Source organism: Chelonoidis abingdonii, chromosome 22 (assembly GCF_003597395.2).
Source record: "Chelonoidis abingdonii isolate Lonesome George chromosome 22, CheloAbing_2.0, whole genome shotgun sequence".
NCBI classification, from domain to species: domain Eukaryota; kingdom Metazoa; phylum Chordata; order Testudines; family Testudinidae; genus Chelonoidis; species Chelonoidis abingdonii.
In genome coordinates this window covers 25,605,638-25,630,773 of record NC_133790.1, presented here as the reverse complement: position 1 = coordinate 25,630,773, position 25,136 = coordinate 25,605,638, and the positions used below count along the sequence as shown (strand labels likewise).

At 37.5% G+C, this 25,136-nt stretch overlaps 1 protein-coding gene across 4 annotated transcripts in view; it reads right to left on the bottom strand.

Moving 5' to 3' along the window:
• Positions 1–25,136, bottom strand: part of MED13L (mediator complex subunit 13L) — a 413,400-nt gene that overhangs the window by 348,661 nt on the left and 39,603 nt on the right. For 3 of the 4 annotated variants that reach the window (XM_032800003.2, XM_032800004.2, XM_075059960.1), the window contains exon 2: positions 21,288–21,525. The exons of the other annotated variant lie outside the window; for it this stretch is intronic. In XM_032800003.2, coding sequence (XP_032655894.1) covers positions 21,288–21,525 — 238 coding nt within the window. The remainder of the gene's footprint in view (positions 1–21,287; positions 21,526–25,136) is intronic. 4 annotated transcript variants of the gene reach the window in all.

The window sequence follows — 25,136 nt, the reverse complement described above, 5'->3', positions numbered from 1 at the left end:
TGCTCAGTGAGAAATTGGAAACAACCACGGCCTGTAATCTGAATCCCAAAATGTTTGGTGCTGAAGATTCTTTTCGGAATGTCATCTAGGTGTTACACTTCCTCCTTAAGGTGAATTTTGTGGCAAACTACGACCGTTATACCACAGTGTTTCAATCGTTTGCCACTAAAAATGAATTTCAAATCTGAAAGGGGAATTTACTACTTACATAAATATGCCTAGCCCTGACATTGTGAAACTGGACATACTGGCTTTTTGGAAGAGTCATCAAGACACACTTCCCAACTTCAACAAAGTTGCACAGCAAACTTTGAGATTACTCACTGGATCTATTGAGGCAGAGCGCTTATTTTCAAAGTTGGACTACCTCCAAGACAGCAAGAGGCTCAACACAAGTGAAGATTCTTTGAAGAAAATTACGTGAGCCTAGGCAAACCAGAATTTCTGGAAAAACTGCTTGCTCTGAGAGAGAAAAAAATACCTTTGTTCATAAAACAAAATGTTTCAATTATACTGTAGTAAAATGTGCATATTATGAAAGGCTTTTTTGTTTTTCATTTTCCCTGATTTTTTTCCCAATTTTTTTTTAACTATTTTAAAATGATGCCATCCCAGTTTTAATGTTTAGAAAATAAACACCGAAAATTTCCCAGATTTTTTTTTTAAAACAAATAAAAACCAGAAACACAGAACACTATGTATGTCACAAGCCATTAAAATTTCACCCAGTTATCCAAACACAAAGTACTGGGTTCAATACAGGGGTAAGGCATATCTTCCAGAAAGACAACCAGTCTTGCTCTGAAGATATCAAGATATGGAGACTTCACCAGTTGTAATTAATTACAATGATTAATCAACCTCACTGTTTAAAAAAAAAAATTCTGTTTAATTCTATTTGAATTGGTCTGGCTTCAGCTTCTAGTCAGGACAAATGCAAAGTATTCCACTTAGGAAGGAATAATCTGTTGCACACAGAGTCACAAAGAGGAGGCTGCAGTTCCTGGAGCGAAAGGGGTCCACAGGACAAGAGGATGATGAGAAAGGGAGGGCGCAGCACCTAGCAAAGCTAATCCCCAGAACGCCCAGGAGGAGGCACCACCAGCAGTGAGTGAACCCTGTCAGAGCCACAGTTCACATGATTAGTTCCCTTTTGAAAAGGAATACTCCTGTCCTACCACTGAAGTGGACAGGGCAGTGCCTTGGTTGAAATTCTCCTTATTCTGCCTCAACCCACATATACTATAGTGCTGATCACAGGACTGCTACCAGAGCTCAGTCAGACTAGGGACCACCAATCAAGAGGAACAGATGGTATTCATGCACACCATCACCCTGAACGTATGAGAGAAGCTATTCTCCCTTCTAACAGGAGAAACAGCATATGATGAAGAGAATACATATTTCCCCATCTACTTGCCCTAAAGGACATAAGACATTCTAGGCCCATCCATCAAACAGGAATGTTGCAAAGTATTACATGGAATGTGTTTTAGTAGACAGAACAAAGGACCAGGAACCTGGAGATATGGCTTCCACACCCTGATCTGCTACTGACTCACTAATCTGAAACAAGTTCCTCCATTTGTAAAATGGAACCAACAATTCCTACTTACCTCTTTTTTTGGAAAGAGTGTTGAAGAATTAATGTCTGCGAAGTGCTTTGAGAATTTCTAATGAAAGGTGTAACGGAACTGTAAAACACTATTAATCTGTGATACAGTGTTTATGGACTTAGAGTTCTCCTTGGCTGATAGAAGGTACAGCAAAATGTGGCAACATACATTTTAAAGTAAAATTGAGCAAATGTCAAGCAACAAACCAACTTATTAATGAAGTACAAATATTTTGTTCATACAAATCACAAAAATATAAGGGCTTTACATTTCTAAGAATTAATGTTTGAAAGGAAAGGACTATTCATGTTGCCATAGCAGGATTTCATATAGAGGCTCCTGATACATTTTTGTTACAATATTCTCCTGTATTTTAAAAATTGTCCCCAAACAAATGACTGAAGTGCTCTTTCAATAGAAAGATGTTTGCAATAATTCTTCCATTTATAATTCACTGCTTTAATTATAAAAATCAAAACAATTCTGTTGCATGATTGACTATAGACTCTAGGGAATTATCTTACCACAATACCCTAGCAACTGTCTGTTGTTAATTTCAAATTGAACTGAAGAAAAAAAATGCTAAAACTAATTGTATGCATATTGCAAAAACCCTTGGTTTGCCCTGTATGGGCTTCAAGAGAATCATGTTTCTTACTAACTTTAGGAAAATGCTGTAAGTTATTCACATAAAAAGCTCTGCAAGTGCAAAGTATTATTTGAGTAAAAGTGAATATTTCAGCCCAATCGTATTACTTTGTACTTAAAATATCACCATCTGGAACTGAATGTGAAGGGCAACAGTTTTATTTAAGAACAGGCTCATGTTTGTTCTGCTTCCTCAGTCTACTGGAAACAGATAGACAACTCAATTTTCTGCTCACACATTATGACTGACTGGATATTAGGAAGGTTGGCTTTGTCCTCCCGCCCAGCCCATCTCCAAAGAGGGATTCGAATGGCTTCTTCCAGAAATGGGGAAGAACGTGTATCCTTCGGTGCCTCTCAAGAAGAGCAACACTGCTCTTCCCATTCTACCAGCTATGCATGTATCAGACACAGCATGAAACACTCATGACTAATACTCTCCTTTCTCTGACTGACAGTAGTCAAAATAAAAGGAGTGCTGATCAACAGGAACTAGCAATGTAGAATCATTACTCCCATATTGCTGGCTCAGCTACTCAGGGGAAGTGCCAATGTTCCATACTAGATATACTAGAGCAATTCAAACCCTGTAATTAGCCATTCAGTAATATGGCTTGCCACTAACTAGTGGACAAATGCATATTTAGAGCCTTCAGAAACTGAAAAATAAAAATGCTTATTCAAAAAAAATGTTTTTGTTTACTTCATCAAAAGAAAACAGTAAAAGCAGTAATATCATTTTAATATAATTAGGTCTCAAGTCAGGCACTAGAACTACCAACTTCATAATGCCCCCCCTTTGCTCTTAAAACAATACAGCTATAGACAGAGCCCTACCAATTCACGGCCATGAAAAACACATCACTGACTGTGAAATCTGGGCTTCCCTCCATGAAATCTGGTCTTGTGTGTGCTTTTACTCCATACAATACAGCTTTCACAGGGGAGACCAGCGTTTCTCAAATTGGGGGTGCTGATCCAAAAGGGAGTTGCGGGGGGGTCACAAGATTATTTTAGGGAAGTCACAGAATTGCCACCCTTACTTCTGTGCTGCCTTCAGAGCTGGACAGCTGGAGAGTGGCAGCTGCTGACTGTGGGCCCAGCTCTGCAGGCAGTATCACAGCAGTAAGTGTAGCAATACCACACCATATCATCTTTACTTCTGGGCGGCTCTGCCTTCAAAGCTGGGCTCCCGGCCAGCAGTCACCGCTCTCCAAATGCCCAGCTCTGAAGGTAATGCTGCAGATAGCAGCGGCACAGAAGGGTAGCAGTACCGTAACACCCCCCACACACACAACTCCTTGTTGGGTCTGGACCCCTACAATTACAATACTGTGAACTTTCAGATTTAAACAGCTGAAATCATGAAAATTTACGATTTTAAAAATCCTATGACTGTGAAATTGATCAAAATGTCCTGTGAATTTGGTAGCTATAGCTATAGACCTATTCAATTAATTCAGCTTAGCCACTAATAACGTATAGTGCTGAAGCTTTACTGTGAAGATGCCATAAAATATACTATTGATACTTTTCAGAAAACTATCAAAATCAACCTTACTATAAATATGGTTTCTTCTAATTAGTATCATCTCCTTTTTCCAAACACCAAGGTTGTGTAAGAACAAGATTATGAGCAGGTTCCATCCATGTCTGTTTTGAGCAACTATTTGAGCCTATTTAGAGGTTGTCTGGATGGTTTTATATACCTTGTTATACTACTGTCTCCTTGGACGTCCACAGCCTCTCTCACCATGCCTCCTCTTCCACAGAGAACAATTATAAGCAGTCAGTATGAGGTCATTCTAGCAACACGGCCAAACCATCATAGTTGGAACCTTCTAATGACTGTAATCACAAACTGCACGCTCAGTCTTCCACAGATATTGTCAATACTTAGTCTATCCAGTTCTTGTTTGCAGGTTTTGCTCCAGATGTTTTGTCAGTACCCATGTTTCACAACTGTAAAGTGATGTGGGTACAATGAGCATTGTACCTCAGAATGGATAGAAGTGTTTTTACTCAACTCACTTAAATAAGACTGACCAACCTGAAGACTATGATCTGGCACCACCATTCCTTGCTCTAAATGAGCCCTCCAATGTGAAATAATAAGACTTGGAGGAATGGAACAAATATGAAATTTCTTGGTGAGGTAGGGTAGCATCGGCAAAGATGAATGTCCTCCCAAAGCTGTTATATTTGTTGCAGTGCATCTCTGTTGATATCCCTGATATTAAAAACATGGCAGGATGCACTATAAAAATTCACATGGATACATAAAAACACAAAGGGTGAATTCTAAAGTTCTGTATAAGCCTGCAACATGGGGTAGACTAGCTGCCTCTAATTTGGCTTCTTCTTCTTCTTCTTCTTCTTCTTATTATTATTATTATTATGCATCACAATTAAAAGGTGTGGTCAATTAGGTTAACAAAAAACACCAAATACTGGATAACCCTCTAACAAGACTGGAGCCCACATATAGCTATTCACAAAATTATTAGTTAAAAAGTAATTTATGGCACCAAAAATAAAAGGTCATCCAGACCACTCTGGCAGCTCTAGACAAATTTTTTAAATTCCTGTAGCCGAGGCCCTCTCCCCAAGCTACCTGCGTTAATAAGCAGAAATTTCTCCCCAGGAAATACCCATAATGAATAGTCATTTTGATAAGAGTTGAGAATACTCAATACGGACAGCTATTCCTGGATCCTCATTTAAAATCATGCCAAAAGATGTAATAATGCAAATATTAAGATCCTGTATTTTCAATATTTACAAGTCAAACATTTTATTCGGAAACTTGGATACAAGGCAGCTCTATCTAGACCTTTAACCACATTTCAGAAGTTGACCCATGAGAACGCTGGAACACCAGATTTAATTTCTAAGGTATATACAATTTTTGACTGAAAAAGATCTGGATAAGAAAACACAATCAGATGAAAAGATGGGAGAGGGATTTAGACAAAAAAAATCATCTGGATGAGTGACTCTCTACATGGAGAAGCAGATATCTACCTTCAATTTATGTCGCTCAAAGAAAATTCCTATAAATTACTGTATTGACGGCATTTGACTCTAATTAAAATCCATCACATTTGTGCTATTAGGGAAGTGCTCTGTTGGAGGTGGGGAAAAGGTAACAGGTTATGGTTTTGTCCAGGAACTGTTTTGGGAGGAAGTTATTAAAGAGATACATCTTATGACAAAATGCCAGCTTCCCAAAGACCCCCTGACCTGTAAAGGATCTACCTTTTGAACAGAAAGACAAAGTAATTTCATTTTTGTTAACAGCTAGTCTTAGTATGCACATTACTGGAAAAATGTTGTGATGACTCCTATGAAACTGCAGTGTAATAAAATATGGACTATCCTTGGTGTAATGGAAAAGATTTCACATCAAGTACATATACAAAAGAAGTGCCACAAAATGATAGGTATTTAGAAATCTGGTCACACTTTTTAGCATACCTCACAGAAAGGGGGTTCCCCAACCAGCAAGCTAGAATCTTTAGTTTGATTCTTTGAATAATAACCTGATGCTGAATAAGTAACAGGTAATGTAAGATGTGGTATGTTAACTTTTTCATTATAACTCTGCCTTAATAAAAGGTTTAAGAACATAGCAATGGTTGCAAATATAGCTCAGGATATCTGCATATCAATTTTGTGTTTCAGTTTGCATTGTTTTTACAGTTAAGGATGTTAGCTGGTCTTAGACTTTTGTTTTTCATCATCTGAGTATTTTTAGTGTAAAACTTTTCAACAGAAAAGGGTGGGAGGAGAGGATATATAGATATAGATACAGATACATCTCCATCCAGAAAGGCACCCAGTCTTGATTTGAAGACACCAAGAAATGGAGAAACAACCACTTCCTTGGTGGTTTGTTCCAACGGTAAATCACCCTCACTGTTAAGATGTGTGGCTCTGGTTAGGTCTTCTTCTGCAAAATTAAAAAGCACTTAAGTACCGAATATCTTCTCCCTATGAAGTTACTTCAAGAGATAACTTGATCACAGTATAATTTATCGGATTTATTAATTTAAACAGATTGAGCCATTTTGAAGGACTCCCTCAATCCTTCACTGTAATTCATGTTTTCAGCCCTCAAATCATTCTTGTGGCTCTTTTCTGCACCCTCTCCAATATATATAGATATATAATCTTGCATTTGGTTATATTAAAAACACATTTTGTCTGAATGGGCCCAGCTCATTAAACAAGCCAGATCACTGTGACCCCTTCAGAGCAACATTCTCCACAGTTTATCTTGCAGGATTATAAGTTCCGATGGAACGCAAAAGATTCCTTTTATAGCTGGTAGACATAATGCAGTTCCCAAATGGGTGAGGACCTTCCACAATGAAGTGCCCACCTCCTAAGATGGAACTGAAAAAATTGGAATCATGGTGTCCAAAAAGCTATTAATGCAGTGAACATCTGAATTCCTATGTTCAGACTGAGGATGATTGAGACAAGTGAACTAGAGGTATCTTACTATATATCTATTCTTGGATTACAAGTGATCCAGAAATTTGTTTTAGAAATTGGGAGAAGGGGGCGGGGAGACACCAACGACCTAGATTTTTTCCTCTGCTATTCTTGCCCTTCACTGCAGCATCTCTATTTTTCCCAAAAGCTCTTTTATAAGGAACAGCAATGAGCCCTACATTAAAAGGCAAAATCTCCCAAATAGGCTTTCAATTACAGATCTACTATCCCATCGACAACTCTTGGTATTTTATTCTAAAAACTTTGCAAAAAATATATTGTTCTATTGAGGCATCACTGCAATTACATGCAAAACCATCTTTCTTGCTTACTTTCCTTTAGATTTTGGGTCACATTTTGTCTTTAGTTATATTTGTGCAATCCTACTAAAGTAATTTTGATTATTCTAGTAACCAAGGATAAAATTTGGCAGTCGATCTCAAAACTACTGATGGCCTTAGAGGCACAGGACAAGTAAACTGAGATTCTTTATGCTCTGAGAAGGTTTAATACCTTTTTCTGCAGGCAAAAGAGAAGTAAACTAATACGTCATACCTTCATCCCACTAAGAGACCAATCAACAGGCCTTGAAATTCAATTTTGATCACCTGTATAGCTTGAAAAGATTTGGGGAATGAGTTGTGGATACTAGGAGCAGACAAGGACTCCTGCAATTGCTTCTCTCAGGCACTTTTTAAAGAATTTTGTATAATAGAGAATTAGTTGAAATTCACAGCTTCCATAGAGGAAAAACAACTTTTGATACCTTCTGAGAAAGAAACTGTAATTTTGTCATTAAATTAAGATTTTGTGAGGGATCCCAATGACTCCCTTAATGAACAAAAATTCTACTTTTAGAGAGATGGGGGGGGGGGGGAATAAGAGGCGAAAATCCATTCATAATTTCTTTTTTCCAAATGCCTGTGTGTGGAAGGCTCTATACACTTGTTTTTGTGATTTAGTTGCCCTGGATGGCAAACCTGAGGATGCATTTGGTAAGAAGCATGCAAGTCAACAAATGCCCTGTTTAGCCATTCAATTAAATTAAGATTTAATAAACTTCTAAAGCAAAATGCTTGACAAAGAAACATTGCCATTAGTGCATGTGTATGTATCCTTCCAGTATTAAGTGAAGTTCTCAGTGACATGAAATTGGGCTACCTGCCTGAGCTAAAAGAGATAAGAGCCCAACAAATGAAGGGTTTCCCCTGAAAAGAAAGAATCTTTATATATGAGACAAATCATCATTTTAATCTACTATAACCTGTATTTCAATAAACAGCATAACAATTTATAAAATCCCAGTTCCTTAGGCTATAGTAAAAATAGTAGAGAATGGAAAGAGAACTTCTCTAAAGGAAGTTACTGCACATAAATTTGTTACAATAAATCAGATGCAGGATGCCCTAAAATACATTTTTACGATGATTGCTTTAAGAAGTCTGTATCAGCTTCCATGCAAGCCTGGGAAAGCATTTTTATATCCCACATTTCTTTAACCTGCCCACCCTACACATCAAGTCCAAGAACAACCATAATCCTGTGCACATCACCAGCAATTTCAACACCAGCAATATGAGTCACACAACTTCAGTACAAGGATGCATGCTCAAAAATAGAAACATATGCACCACCCCACTGAATGACATATGCCATTTACTTAACCAGAAGTCAATCATCAACTGCTTGCCTCTGGGAAGGGGACAGATGGTTTAGCAACAACACTAGGAGTCCAAGGACTGATCTAGATTCTATTCCTGACTTTGCATACATCTTCTGTTACCTTAGGCAAATCAATCAATCAATCTTCTGATTCATTTCTTCATCTGTAAAATGGGGATAATAGCACTTATCTAACAGGAATGTCGTGAAGCTAAATTAACTAGTGTTTGGGAAGATGTCAAAACCCTTAAGTAGAAGTCACCATGTAAACTCAAGTATTGTTATTAGACTTCATACATGCAGTCAAGACCTTTTCAATTCCTGATTTCACCTTCCTAATGTATTTGCTTCATTTCAATCATTGAAAACTTGACAATATTTAACCACAGATTTTAAGCTTCCACACAGCAGACATCAAAAACCCAAGTATCCCTATGCAAGTTATAATACATACACTCTGCTATATAAACTTAGGACATGGCTTAAAACATCCAGAGCCCTTGAGAAAACACTGAAGTACAGTGAAGTAACTAAGATTTAAGACAGGCAGCTGTTGCTAGGTTTTGGATCAGGCAGGAATATATCCAGAGGTAATAGGTAAACCAAGTACTATACTACTACATTTGTCAGACACAGATCTGCCTTACCCTGGAGAGTACATAAAATGGCAGGAATACATGGATAGATTTAAGATTGTTTGAGGTATGTAACCCTTGGATTTCCGTGCTTTCCCTTGTTTGACGAGGGATTTTGTTTTTATTAAAATTGTAAGCTTAAGGGATACTGCCAACTGGAAATCTAGTCTTTTCACACTCCCCTCCCACCCTAAAATAATTACAGAAGCTTTGAGTCTCCTTGTCAGTTTTGTTGGGTTTATAAATCACTTAGTCCTAGTTTGTTTATATGTTTTGCTCCCCCTCTTAGTTTTTGTGGGTCTTTCACACTGCAGAGAACATACGACTATCCAAGGAAAACCATGAAACCAACCACACAAAATGCCGTCAAACGCACTAAATACACAAACAGCAAAAATCGAACAATTTTTTTAGCCTCTAATTGTCAGTTATAGTAAACAGTGTGAGGCAGATAGGTCCACATATAAAAACTGAGCCCCAAAGTTGTAATTTTAGGAGGAAAATACTTTTTACTTGAACTGAGTTAAACTTTTCACTCATATGTTGTGTGACAAAGTAATGCCATTCAAATTGAGACACTGAACATAAACATATATAGGGGAAGTTATAAGCATAAGAATGAGAACTGTCCCTCTCTGTGCATGGCTGAGGGAATATATAATTGGTGTTTTCCTATAATTTCAGTTCCAACTTTTTGTTAGCGCTGCACCTTAATTACTTTTAGTAGGGACTTTTTAGGATGGTTAGAACCTTTGGGTTTTTGTTTTTGTTTTTTATTAATAAAGGGATGCCTCTACTTCTGCATTCTTGTCCTTAATGCTTTTTAAAAAAACCTGCAGCTGGCAGTTGCCAATGAATGTGTACGTGTATATGTCCACACAGGAGTGTGTGTGAACAGAACTCACACAATGTATGAAAATGGCACCTATAGGACTCAAATACCCAAAACACCACTAGGTTAAACCACCTTCTTGTTTAAAAGATCTCACACACAAATATTTCATAGGTTAGGAGTTGTATGAGTTGTGTGTATGCGCAAACTTGAGAAAACCTATTACGTTCCTCTATAAATATATATATATGCATGCTTAGTTTAGTTAATTAAAATCTTATACAACTGGAAATCTGTGGGGTTTGGATGTTTCTTTCCCAAATGTCACAATTCTGAACCTGAGGAGTCCCTAAGTAAATAAGAGAAGCAACTCTTGTGACCCACTTAGTGGTGGTCGAAAACTGTGCTTATAGTCTTTCCATAACTAGTACTCAAACAGGAACACAACTTTTCACAGAAAGTTGGCATATATTATGTACTTGAATAAGCAATGTGAGTTACAAAACCTTTGACAGCCAGAGATGTTGGATGTCAGCCAGCTAACCTAAAAGATGATTAGTTCCATATAAGTCTACAACCCTCCAAGTAACAATAGTAGGTATAATATTTTCATATAGAACTACTATTAAGATTACAGTGTCACTTCCTGTCTTTCAGATACCCGCATGTTTTTTGTAGGGATCTGTTATTTTAAAAAGAACAACATGTTAGTAAGGGTCTCCCTGCCTCGTTTCCTTATAACGGTGTTAATGGGTATTTAAAACATTAATTCCAGTTCCAACAAAGTTTTGGACTGAGAACAGATTTTTACTTTTCATTACATGAACGATTGCTATGTGTGACATCTTCTGACAAGATGTTTATTTTATTTTATTTTTTTAAACTCCAAAAGATTTTTTTCAAGCAATACTCATAGGGAATGAACAGAGAGGAAATTCCAATTTCACTTCTTAAGTAAAGTTCCTACAAGCCTCTGCATTTCATATACTGCTTTACAACTGTTTTGTTTTTTTTTTTCCAGGTCTGTGCAAGGACATTTTTCTCTGCAAATTTATGGAATACTATTTCAGCTAAAAATTTATTAGAACCCAAATAAAAAGTTCTATTATTCAGCAGAGAGAGTGTACATTCAGAAACATTTCTTTATTTATTGTACTGTGGCTCACATTTCATGGAAGATTGCAACTGCATAGAAAACAAAGGGTCAGTTTTTATCCTGTATGCAAATCTGTGTATATATTATACACATAAAATGGAGATATATTCAGATCCCCAGATAATAATGCTCACAAATATAGCTAAGATGATAACTAAGAGTCTAATTAAAAGATGCAATAATCTTATTGTTCTAGAGACAAAAAATTTTCATGTAAAAGTATAATGAGTCTTGATAAGATTATAAAGAACAAAAGAACAAATGATTTCTGTAATGGAAATTTTCCTTTAAAAGAGAAACTATGAGAACTTCAAAACAGTCTTGCTTTTTTATTTCACATTTGTTAAACAGTATCATACGGCTTATGTACAAGCCTTCATTATTTACATTAGAAAAATGTGAATCTATATGTAATCAAAGGTAACAGTTCATCTAGTTTTAAAGATTAATTTAACAGCCAACCTGTGTCTTTGTTCACAGCATGACTCAGTACATGAAAATACAGACGTTAGTAATGAATTCTATTAAGGCAGATTTCACTTGCAGCTAACTTAGATTTACTTTACACAGTTAAGTGACTTCATTTCACTGGAAAAAGGATTCCCTGAAGCAAAAAACATCAACTGCTGTAGATGATATTGCTTAAATTTGCAAAATGCACAGCAAAAACAAATTCTGATTAGATTTCTTCATTTTCCCCTCAAGTAGTACTTTTAAAATACAATCTTTTAATGATTGTTTAATTTTAATATAACTAGCATGTAAATTCCTTTACATACTTCTCTGCTGCAGCCTCAGTATCACGTCTAATTTTTCATGGAAAAAACTAATTATTTGGTTCAGTGAGTTGCCTGTGGTAAAACATAGATTTTTATTTACATCCAAAAGTTGGACTTCAACTTGGTCTCAACACTCTGGTTAATTCCAAGCACTTTTTGTTTAATAATTCTTTCTAATTTGTTAGTAGTACTTCTTTCTAGCTTTTATCTTAAAAGATTTCCAAGTTATGATGATCTTGACATATTTTCACAACAGTTCACGTCTACTGCTTATCAAATTCAGAATCCTGTATTTTCTTTTCCTTCCTAGATATATATAACCACCTACTAAATCTAATCTTATTGAAATAGCTATGCAAAAGAATCTTTTAGATAACCAGTGCACAATGGAAGTTACTATTTTACAACATACATAATCTCACTTCCCCTCCCCTCAAAAAACCAAAAAGTAGCCGAAAAACAAAAAGTAGAAGGAAAACGGTAGTTAATGTAGCTCTTGTAAGATTAATAAAACTTCTGAAATCGTTCAGAACCTTGAATAACTCTCACTCTCTGCTTGAAACTTAACCTCTTCTTTGGAGGAGGAGGAATGGAGAGGAAAGAGTTTATTTTTGTAGCCTCTAAAGGTACCTTTTATTACTAATAGTTTTTCTTCTGAAATTTCCCTTTTAGTTGTAACACACTTTGTAGCGGTTTCAAAAGAAAACTTCAAATACGAAAAGATTACAAGTGCAATACTAAAATATCCGACACGTAGGCCTTGACTAACAACAGAAATTAAAGCAATCTTGAAGCACCACATACTACAAATTATGAGGGGAAAAAACATCAGTGTATTCAGTAGTTTCTTCATTCAGTTCAGAATGATGCATCATTAACTACAAGCTGTTGATGTGGGAGTATATATATATTCCCTTAGATGACGACAACTATAAACCTCCAATATTTTTGTTAATATGAAAAAAGAATATCCGAGTGCCTATGTGAAAACCAGAAACAAAATTCTCATGGATTCTCCCATTTAGAAATGGGATGGATTCATTAAAATGAATTATACACTGCCTGCATATAAATAAAACCAGTTCTAAAGAGTGGGGGGAGAGACTTGTTTAAAAGGGGAAACAAAACAAAATGAAGACATCTTGCACAGACATAGTAAAGCTCTTGTCAATTTCATGTGTGTAAGAGGAGTTGGCACTTTCCCATGAAGCAATTTCTTAATCCCAAATGAGGACACAATAGCCTCATTTAATATGCCTTCTTACAAAAAAGTTTATTTTGTCTAATCCAAACTTTAACTAGCAATCATTACACTGCAATTAATGGACTGTTGAATCCAAGGCTGACAGCACAATTTTGCAAGTTAAAAAAAATTGAATTCTCATTTAGTTAACTGAAAGAAGTAAAAATTTAATGATCTCAAACCTATTAAAACAATGTGTGCTCTGGAGAATTAAGAAAACAAATCTCTTAAATATCCTTATTATCAGTAATCAGCAAGGAGACAGATTTTTCAATAGCTAATGGCTTTCCAGTAGTGAGATGTGTTTAATTTTGTACTACAAAGATTGTTGTAACTTCTACCCTCACAATTCAAATCCTCTAAATTACCACTATTATTTTCAGCCATACCTTAGTATTTTTTACATTAAATAGTCATCATTATGTAGTTGATACTGACATCTGCTTTTTAAACTGAAAAGTTTCCAAAACACATACAAAATTCTATTTTTAGCTAGATTTCATTCCTTCTTGTGTAAGCACAGTCCATTACAATACAAATGCCTGTGGGCAGGATTAAACCACAGTTCCATCTTTCAATGTAGGCAGGATTTTAACTGTATTGCCAAACCACACAAAAGTACAGAATAACCACAGATAAGCTCTCTACCCCTAATGATTTACCTGCACAGAATAAGCCATTTTGGTTCACAGAATTTCCTTCAAAACACTAACATCCTGCAACCAATATTGTACAGTTACCAGTATCCTCAGTTTGACAGAATATCTTCAAAGGACTCATGGAAGTGCAACATTACTGAATTGGATGTAAAAGCAAGGGTCTGGCTCAAGAACCAGACACCGAGAACAATAGCAAAAGAAAAAAGACTAAAGCCACAGGAAACAAAGGGTTTGACACACAGGATTATAGTGCCAACTTGATCAATTATGTTTAGGAAAGGATGAATCTGACAATGCATTCTTAGATAAACCAGATCTTGCGCTACAGATAAGAAACTTTTCATTATAGTTTAATAGTTTACTATAAACTTCAATTTCTGGAACATATGAACAAATATGTCCACATCATTTGTGGAATGAGAAGTAGAATTCTTGATAAATCAGTACAGAGATACAGAATCATACCTGAGCCTTTTCCTTCCTCAAAACAGTTGTGATGACTGCTATTATTTTCCATGAACGCTTGCAAAGCTGATTCAAAGTCCAAGTGGACAATGCAAATCAGAGAGGAAGCCCCCTATTAACTAATGGGGACTAGGATCAACAGGAACATAATACAAAGAGTTTGAACATTTAATGAGTGCAAAGAAAATCCCCCAGGTGCAATGGTAAAATAGCTATTTGGCAGATTTCATGCATATGTTTCTATCGAATGGAAGGACCATTTTATTTGTAACACATTAGGTAGTGCAGATTAGATCCTTTCTGGGAGGTATTTGTGGTATTTAAGAGAGCAATCTGATATGAAAAGGAAGTAATGAATTAGATTTCACACCCTCACTGAGCTAATGGGAATAAGAAATTCTATAGGTTATTGAAGCACCCAAAAAAGCCAACTACAATTTCAAGAAGCAGAACTGGAAATTAGTAGAGGCATAAGACTCTTCTTGAACATTTCTCTCTTTTGTCTGCAAGCCTCTAGCTCAGACATCAGTAGGCCAAAAGGACTTGGCACATGTCCTCCTCAATGAACACTCCAATCTTCTTCTGGATCTTATTAGGATTGTCTACTTTTAACAGGCTTTTCCACAGAGGAACCAGATGGGACTTTTTAAACTAAAGAAACAAACCCACCATTGTGGTGAGTGATTGTTTTAAGTTCATTTTCAGAACTCCCATAAATCAGATCAAGAAATAAGAGCAGTCAGCCTAAATTTAATAGTAAGGTCCCTTGACTATGAATCTAGCCATACAGCTTTTCTGGTAACGCTATAGAAATTCATGCTGCATACAGGTAATTAACAGTTTTACACAGCTTTGCATAAAAAGGTACAGTAATATAAGTTATACTATCAAATTAGAAGTTAAGCGCACTTCTGATCAATCATCACTGAAGTATCAAACCCAAAGTTAACTCTGACCCCCTTTCCCTTCACACACTTTACACCACACAGCTTCAACCATGACAGAACAAGGAGTAATGGTCTCAAGTTGCAGAGGGGAAGGTTTAGGTTGGACATTAGGAAAGACTTTTTCACAAGGAGGGTGGTGAAGCAGTGGAATGGGTTACCTAGGGAGATGATGGAATCTCCTTCCTTAGAGGTTTTTAAGGTCAGGCTTCACGAAGCCCTGGCTGGAACGATTTAGTTGGGGACTGGTCCTGCTCTGAGCAGGGGGTTGGACTACATGACCTCCTGCAGTCCATTCCAACTCTGATATTCTATGATGATTCTATGCACCATCTACTCAAAATAAAACGTACAAAAACAGAAGCGTACCCTCCAATTCATCTTTGAATGGCAATACAAAATACCTACTTTTAAACTTAATATAGATATCAAGGACCTATCCAGCAGTATTGTTTCTATTCTATCTGACTATGCACACCATAAACCCTGTATACTCTCATGGTTCAGATAAGTGCTGTACTACATAAACAGTAGGGGACAAGGTTTAAGATGTCCACATCAGTACAGAGATAAAGCCACAGGACATTTGGGGAGGGGGGAGTTAACCCTTTCACAAATCATTAAATCTTATAAGTTTTGCTTTACTACAGACTATTAACATGCTCATTTGTGAACTCTATACCTATTTCCTAAGGTGAGGAGGAAGTAACGTGAGGTTATAAAGTGCACAGGACCTATGCAACAGATAGCAAATAAGTTGTTTATAGACTTCTACATGCTTTTTGAGATACAAAGAGGCAGACGCAAACTATGCTCCTGAGATATCCGCCAGATGCTGAAGGACCATTAAGGCATTATTTTCAGAACATTTTTTAAAAAATTAACATTGGATTTAAAGTGTCAAAAGACACAAACATATAAAATGGAATCCATAAACTAAACTGGAACTTCAGACCCTACTTCTTTCTGAAGATATGCAATGACAAAAGAGAATTTGAAAGTTTTCAAACTTGTGAAGATACCTGACTTCCTCCTGCCCACCCAAAATGTCTGTTAATTTGTTTTGTTTTAAAGGTAGGGAGAGAAAAAAAAAGTTATCTTTCTTCCCTCCCCACAAATACAAATCTGCAGTTTGATGGCAATGTTTAAAAAACAGTTTGTTATAGAGGAGGGTGGGGTGCATGCAAAAAAACCCAAACAAACTTGGGAAAAAAGTCACTACTGCTACTCCATAATCCATAAAAACATCGCATAAAGTTTAAAAGCAACTACTTTACTATTTATTTGATGACTGCATTTAACTATCTACATGTTCATCCACCAGTTTTCCAAAAGTAAGTGCTCTTTTTTCTTTCACTTGAATTACAGAAAAACTCTCAAATCAAGAAAATTTTCAACAAAACCTGATTCCCTCCTGCAAGAAATATATTAAGTATGTCTTCACTATTTAAAAAAAAAAAAAAAAAAAGTTTCTCATGTAAACTTTCTACTATTACTATTAGAAGCATAACTGTGGCATCAATTATACAATGTTCTAGAAAATTAACTCCTCTATTTCAAACCAGGATGGATAAAAACATGATTGGGGGGGAGTTCTGTTTTATTTATTTAAGTCACAAATGTATTTACATCAATTTTATTTAGATGTTGCTAGTTCTTTATTTTTCATTTTATAGCCCTAAATTGATAGAGTAGATATTTTGTTCTTAATTCCAACGAGAACCTGCACAACTGGAATTAATTTGCAAACTGGACACCATCAAATTAGGCCTGAATAAAAACTGGGTCACTACAAAAACTAAAACTAATTTCCCCATCCTAATTTCCCCCTATTGTTACTCACATCTTCTTGTCAACTTTTTGAAATGGGCCACTCTGATTACCACTGCAAAAGTCATTTTTCCTCCTTTTGATAATAGTCCACTTTAACTGAATTGTCTCATTAGACCTGACCCCCCTCTTTGTAAGACAATCTCATCTTTTCATGTACTATATATATATATATATATATATATATACACACACACACACACACACCTTCCTACTGTATTTTCCACTCCATGCATCTGGTGAAGTGGGTTTTAGCCCACGAAAGCTTATGCCCAAATAATGTGTTAGTCTCTAAGGTGCCACAAGTACTCCTCGTTGGTTTTGCTGATACAGACTAACATGGCTACCACTCAAACTTTTCTTTAATTAGTTTCCTGTTATTAGAATTTCAGACTTTACACAAAGATTTTCTACTAAGAAATTTCATACTGAAAATGTTTTTTCTGCTCTGAAAAAGAAGAATCCCCAGGACCTCATAAACACCCTTACTATGGGGATAAAAACTCAAAACTGATAAATGGCGTGCACATATTTGCAACCAATACCAGTTTCTGATATACTGAACTTCCACAAGCCAAGAAAACTAAAATATTTCAACCAGGTTATATTCTTCCATTTAGGGCCTGCAGTTTGAAGTTGATGGGAACTGTGCTCCCAAATCACTTAAGTGCTTTTGAAATTTCCACCCTTAGTTGCCTAAATAGAGTTTAGAAACTTAACTTTAACTTTCAGTTGACATTTCGGGCACTGTGTACTAAAAATTCACAACTAATTCTAATATATTGAAAGTCTACATAACTTTTCATTGTTACTACTTAAATTATTTTGTTATAAAGTGACAAAGATATTAGTCCACTAAGAGAAATATTTAATAAAAATACAATTTTAAACCCCAATGATGCAAGCAATTTAAGCATATGCATAGTCCACTGAAGTCAATGAGAAGACTATACAGGTATGAAACTTCACTCACATGAATAATGGTTTGCAGAATCAGGGCTCTAATTATTTTAAAAAAATACAGTTTGAACAAAAATGAGTTCATACAGCAGTTTTGTAAAATTCAAATAAAATCTAACTGATGTGAGTTTATAAAAAGTATAATTTGGTTAATTATAAATTGTTATCTAAAGTTGCAAAAGCACAAATTCTCAAGTTCATTTTTACAAAACTTCCACCTGATTATTTTTAATATGCAATGTTTAGACTATGATTTAAAATCACTCCACTCTCTTTAAAACAATATGCAATGTCTAATTAAAAAACAGAATGATTACAACCAATGTTCTTGTGTTAAAATCTGTATGATTCTCTCAGAGTCAATAATGAACTACTGGTCTACCTTGGTGTTAAGGATTTATATGCTTCCAGAGTTACTATCTTTTAGGTGATATGTACAAAGTTGACCACTTAGTAATAAAAGATCCAGTGGAACTTTTGCCACGAGTATGATATGCTAATCTCAGTGTCTTGTTTCAATTTTAATTTGGGAAATTGCATTCTATCTAAATTCTCCTGCAGTGTTGATTAGATTCTTTAGTTTTGTCTTAAATTATTTTGTAGTTCTATTATGCGTTCTTAAACAATTGCAGGTATTCCATCCCAGAAATGACTGCTTTTCTGTAATGGTTGTTGCAATTCCAGAAAAGGTGATCAACAGTCACCATGGAATCAGTGTGATTAAATGGCACACTACAATACCAATATATTGTATTTTTTGAACAATTAAAGCAGTATAAGTATAATTAAGGACAATTAGTAGCAGAATGTAATAAACTTACTTGTGATGTATGAAAAGCACATTAAAGCAGTGATTTCATACTCTTACAAATGCAGATGAAGATTCTAAATAAAAACCATTTAAAAAAAATGTGGCAGAGGGTGTTAATTCTCAGTTTCTTGCAACTATCCATCCAATCAGTGGCAGTATTTCTGTTCCCTCTTCTCAGGGTCTCTCTTCTCTTCCATATTCAGTCTCCATGTATTTCCTCCACAGAATATGCTTGAATTGCTCCTACTTTCCCCTTCACTAACCTCAACATCTTTCTCTTTCCACACATCTTCCCCTAAAATCATTTTGTTCCAGAGGCTTCCTTTCTTTCCCTTTTGTTTGAGGCATCATTAGCAGTAAAGAAAAATGATCACTTAGAGTGATAGCAGCTGTACTCCAGTACAACTGTACTTTCCTAGTAATGCTGGCAAAGTGAAATTAACTACACACGCATACAATTTTAGTCAGTGTAACACTGCTGCTGGAAAAGGTGCCACTGTACAGAATTCACAGACTAGATCATGCTGAAAAATTTTATTCTTCGTTTCTTCACAAAATGCTGGACAACACAGTTCACTTGATCCTGTGCCAAATTTAAACCCACAACAAAGTGATAATATTTTTACTTGCTATATGCTATTCCAAACCATATCAAACAAGCTCATCAGAAATTACGTCTCGGTACTGTTATCTCTGGAAGCAATAACTACTATAATGCTGTTACTTGTAACATGATGTCTAAACCAGCTATACCATTTTACAATAAAAATGGAAAATCCAAGCTGCAATTTCCTTCTGATAAAAAGATCACCTAACATACTTAAGTCCCACACTGCATTTGAAATATTAAATAAATGACATTTCATAAAGGGAATAAGTATATATTATTAAAGCTTAGTTGGGTAAGAAGGAATGTCACCCGTGCTTTCACTCAGAACAGGTGCCTCATAAAAAATTAACATTAGTGGAATATCTTGATGCAGCACTTCTGAGCCATCTCTTTAATTATACATGACTGCATTGCTACCTGCATAAAACAGGCCTAGAGACACACAGAAGGCACCTCAGTTCTGAGATTTCACAGGTTACATTGCCAAGTAAACAATCTGGTATTCACGAAAACATGAATTCTGTAAGGACGCAAGTATGACACTGTTAGTATGTTACAAAATAGGATAAAAGTAGTACAGAAATACAATAGGCCACGCCCCACAAATTATATTGTGGGGGGGACAACTATGCACAGTGGACAAACATAGCAAAGTGTACATTTGGACTAGACTGCAAGGTTTACTGCTTTCTAGTTGTTTTGGTGGCAAAGACTACAGACAGAGAAACTTATGGCAAGAGGAAGTTGCTCCCCGGTTCTTACTGTACGTTTTTGATTCCAAAATGGTCTGAAAATCCTTCCAACACTGTTTACAGAATTAGGCAAATGAGCACCCTGAAAATGTGAACAATTTTTTTTTAAACAGTTTATGGAACTAGGGAAATTAGGTATATAAAGAATGAAAGTCCATCTCTGAAAGGAAAAGTGGATAATAGTTAAATAGGAGAAAAACACAATGCAGAAAAAATTAAGGAGAAAATTAAAGAACAGCTAAAAAGAGTCTCCTAATAGTAAAGGCATGCAAAAACTTTACACTGAGATTTTCAAAGCTGACTAGAGATTTAACCATACAAATTCCACTGAAATTAATGGGAGTAGTCAACTATAAAAATCTCAACTATATTTCTTAAGAAACCAGGTTTGCATTCTTTGAGGACAAGGAGTTGCGAACGCATATTTGGTTGTGATGCATAAATATAAATAGTATATTAAAAGGATATAAGTTAAACCTTCAACTTAAACTACAATGAATACATAATACTTTTTCTACTTGATAGCCCTGCAATTTAGACTTGGGAATTAAACATTTTGATGGGTTTTTCTGATTCAGGTATGTACATCAGGCAGAAATAGCTGATTTTATTCTGATTAAAAAACAGAACAAAACACTGGGAACCACCAAAAATCATCAAGGTGTCCAATATCTAAATAATAACTATGGGATCTCTGTTACCCTTCTCCTCCCTATCTCTTTTCTTCCTTTTGTCTGTCATACTCACCTGCTGCATCTTTTCTCCATTTAGGCTCTAAATGTGTATCGATATTAACATGGCAGACTAAACAACCATGAAGAAGCTCACTAATTTAAATGATATGCCATGGGCTTGAGTTGACTCTACAGGGCAGCTGTCTTTGTTCTATTAGCTAATTTCTAATTATCTTATACTATATTTTAAATTATGTAAACTTGTACTTATGCTAACTTTACAAGCACATTTGAGTTTGCACTAAAACATAACCATTAACAAGCCAAACCCCAAGTATCCCAAGATCATTTCAATTCTTGTCTTGTGGTTCATTTGCAAATGAGTACCACCTGTAGTTGAATTTATTTTTCAGAATTCAGTACACATAAACTGTAACTAAGTCAAACGCAGAAGTTACTTTAAAACCTTCCACTGCAGAGTCAGAGATTTAGAAGGAATAAAACAACTTACTATGCAGTTCTCGATGTATCACATCTACTAGGTTTGGTTCATCTCCCCACCAGAATATCCATAACTCTTTACAATCCGGTTTGACATCACGACGCCACACACACAGCAAATTGGCCTGAAGGCAGCGGATGAAGCTGAGCAGAATTGGATCATCCTGGGCTGGGGCTGAAATGATGGGGCCACAACCCCCATGACCTTCAAAATTGTACCTACGCCATTTGATGCCTGTGAGTTCAGCCTGAAGGAGGAAAAAAAAAATCATTGTTATTTTGCTTTAAAAATCATTTATACTCATGGCTTTATATTATTTTTCTGATTTTGTACTTTAATTCCTGTGTTTCATTTCTCAATTTACAATGGTAAAATTATTGCTGCTATTGATAAACACTTCAATGGGCATCCCCACTTCCCCCTTGTTCTAACAAAACAAGGAACAAACAAGCTTTTAGGGCAAATAAAACAAACATAGTAAAAATCTAGTTGTCATTGTTTCACAACAACCAGGTTGTCATCATGTCTAGCTGGTTCACTGCATTTCCCAAAACATTTATTAAAGTCTCCGTTATGGTTCCCCACTGTGTTAGGTACTGTACAACTGGTCCTAATCCCTGCCCTGAAAAGTTTACAATCCAAGGCCTTGTATACACTGCAGGGTAAGTCGATGTAAGTTAAGTAACTTAACTTGCTGTAGTTTACATCAATTTATCACATGTCTACATCATGCTATGTTGGTGGGAGACGCTCTCCCACTGACATAGTTTCCACCTCTTGGTTCAGGTGAAATACTGAGGTCGATGGGAGAGTACTCTCCCATTGACTTATTGCATCTTCACCGGACCCGCTAAATCAATGCCGCTGCGTCAATTGCAGCAGCACCAATTTAGACTGCAGTGAAGACAAGCCCTAAAAGTCAGAAAGAGAGGAAAGGTATGGAATAGAGATGAAACATGCAGTGAAAATCAATACTGTGAAGAACTGGAACAGCTTTGTTAGTAGCAGGGCTTGCTGGTTATAGGTTTTAAACTTTTAATTAGGAGTATATGTAAAGCAAGGAATAGCAGTTACAAAAGAATTAGTAAAAGCCAATGAATAAGGAATGGAAAAAGCAAAGTCACAGCTTCATCACCTGTCTAACCGGGCAGAATTTTGTAAGCCTCATGGCAAAAATGAATCTTAAGAAGAGGGTTGCCAACTTTCTAAGAGCACAAAAATGAACACCTTTACCCTGCCCCAAGGCTCCACCCCTGCCACCTCTCTTCTGAGGCCCCGCCCCCTGCTCACTCCATCCCCCCAACCCTCACCCACTTTCATCAGGCTGGGGCAGGTTATTGGGGTGCGGGAGGAGTTGAGGATTCCAGCTGGGGGTGCAGGCTTCAGGATGGGGCCACAAACGAGGGGATCACGGTGTGGGAGGAAGCTCCGGGTTGGGGATTGGGATGCGGGAAGGAGTAAGGGCTTTGGCTGGGAGTGCAGGGTCTGGGGTTGGTCCAGGGATGAGGGTTCTAGGATGCAGGAAGGGGCTCCGGGTTGGGGCCAAGGAATTCAGAATGCAGCAGGGGGCTCTGGGCAGGGGGCTGTGGTGCAGGCTCTGGGGTGGGGCCAGAAATGAGAGGTTCACAGTGTGGGAGGTAGCTCCAGGCTGGAGGTTGGGATGCAGGTTCCTGCTGAGGGTGCAGGCTCTGGGGTGGGGCGAGAGATGAGGGGTCTGGGGTGCAGGAGGCAGCTCCGGGTTGGGGCCAAGGGGTTCAGAGTATGGCCAGGGATGAAGAGTCCGGGGTGCAAGAGGGAGCTCAGGGCTGGGGTGCAGGATGGGGTGCAGGCTCCAAGAGGGAGCTGGGGTGCTGGAGGGCTAGGGGTTGGGGTACAGGAGGAAGTTCGAGGTCTGGGTTCCAGCTTCTGGTCCACAGCGTAGCGGGGCTAAGGCAGGCTCCCTGCCTTCCATGACTTCAGGAACAGGCCAGCAGGTCTGGCTCCTAGGCGGAGGGGCCAGGGGGCTCTGCATGTTGCCCCCGCCCAGAGTACCAGCTCCGCAGCCAGCCAATGGGAGCTGCAGGGGCCACACCTCTGGGCACGGGCAGTGCACAGAGCCCACTGGCCTTTGCGCCAGCTGCTTCTGGAGCCACACGCAGCCAGGGCAGGTAGGCAGCCTGCCTGAGCCCCGCTGCGCCACCAACTGGACTTTTAGAGGCCTAGTCGGCAGTGCTATCGGAGCCGCCAGAGTCCCTTTTCGACCTGGCATCCCCTACTTAAGAACGGATATGAAGGAGAATAAAGTAACTAACTGAAAATGTGTTTGGGGCTGTCTTTTCCTATGCAGAAGGCATGGGTCTAGAAGAAAGTGTAAAAGTGATTAAGGGAGAAATAATGGATTAGGGACCATACTGTCCCTTTCCCCTGTACATCAAGGTTAACACCAACTAAATAAGATGCTGGTGGTAAGAGTGATGACTGCAAACACAGTATTTTTAATCAAATTGAGAAGAGTAAGGTTGCTGTAGTCCAGCCCAGAAAGGAGGAGGAGATGGCAGTAGTCAATACATGAAAAAATGAGAGCTGGTTCATGCTGTGCTGACAAAGAAAGGACAGGTTTTAGAAATATTGTATAGGAAGAAAAAGGCAAGATGCATGCAGTGTCTAAAATATGTGGTTTTCAGAGAAAGGGCTGAATTAAGGACACCAATGCTGCTCACAATGACAGAGAAAGCAGGGGGAGAAGAGAATAAAAGGACTGTATTGGCCATACTGCATTTAAGATGACAACTGCACATCCATAAACTGATGTAAGACAGTCAGTCTGTGATGCTAGATTGGAGGGAGGAAGATATAGTACAATAGTAGAGAGCCAGAATTATGAGTCACTGCCATAAGATGAAAGTCAAAGTCAGGTCCACATTTAAAAAAAAAAAAAAAAATTACTTAGCTATAGGGCCTAACGATAAACAAGACGAGGGAGATCAAGGATACGACCTTGGGGGATGCCTAAAGAAAGCAAGGAGAGAAGAGAATGACGATCCACTAAAGACAATAAAAGAGCAATCAAGGAGACAAGATGAAGCCACAAAACCAGTGAAGGAAACGATTTCAAGAAGTAGGGAGTGGTTGACTATCAAAAACCACAGAGAGGTTGTGGAGAATAAGGATACAGTCCAGCACGGAGATCTGGCCAAAAAAAAAAAAAAGAGTCTTTAGACTTTGGGTGAGAGCAGTTTCAGTGTGAAGACACGAGTGAAAGCTGGGACTGGGGTAGGTCAAACATGGAAGTGGAGGAAAGCAGTTGCAGACAGCACATTCAAAGCATCTGAAGATGAAGAGAAGAATTTGGACAACAGCTTGAGGATGAGGTGAGGTGAATGATTTTTTTAAGAGACAGGGAAGGCAAAGCATATTTGTACTGAGAGGGGAAGGAACCTGATGAGAGTGAAAGGGCAATGACAAAAGTGAGAGAGGACCTAAGAGACATTAAGAGATTGAGGGAAGGGATGTCACTGGCACAAGAAAGGGAGACAAGGTAGAAAGTCTCAGCATTGACTACAGGTGTGGAAGAGAACAGAAAAAGCAAGGAGCAAGGAATAGAGAGGCCATACCAAATATTTTTTTCTACGAAGTAATCTGCAAAATCCTGAAAAGACAAAAGAGAGCAGGAAGGAGGGTTGTGTTTGAAAGGAAAATCAAAGCTAATGGGGAAAGGTGGCTTGGGTTGACAGTGAAGGACTTAATGAAGGCAGAGAAGTAGAGCTATTTAGCTAAGCAGGTAACAAAACAACAAACCCAGTGAATTTGTAGGGGAGGAAGTTAGCATGGCTTCAGAACTTTTGCCAAAGATAGTTCAGCAACATGGGTACAAGAACA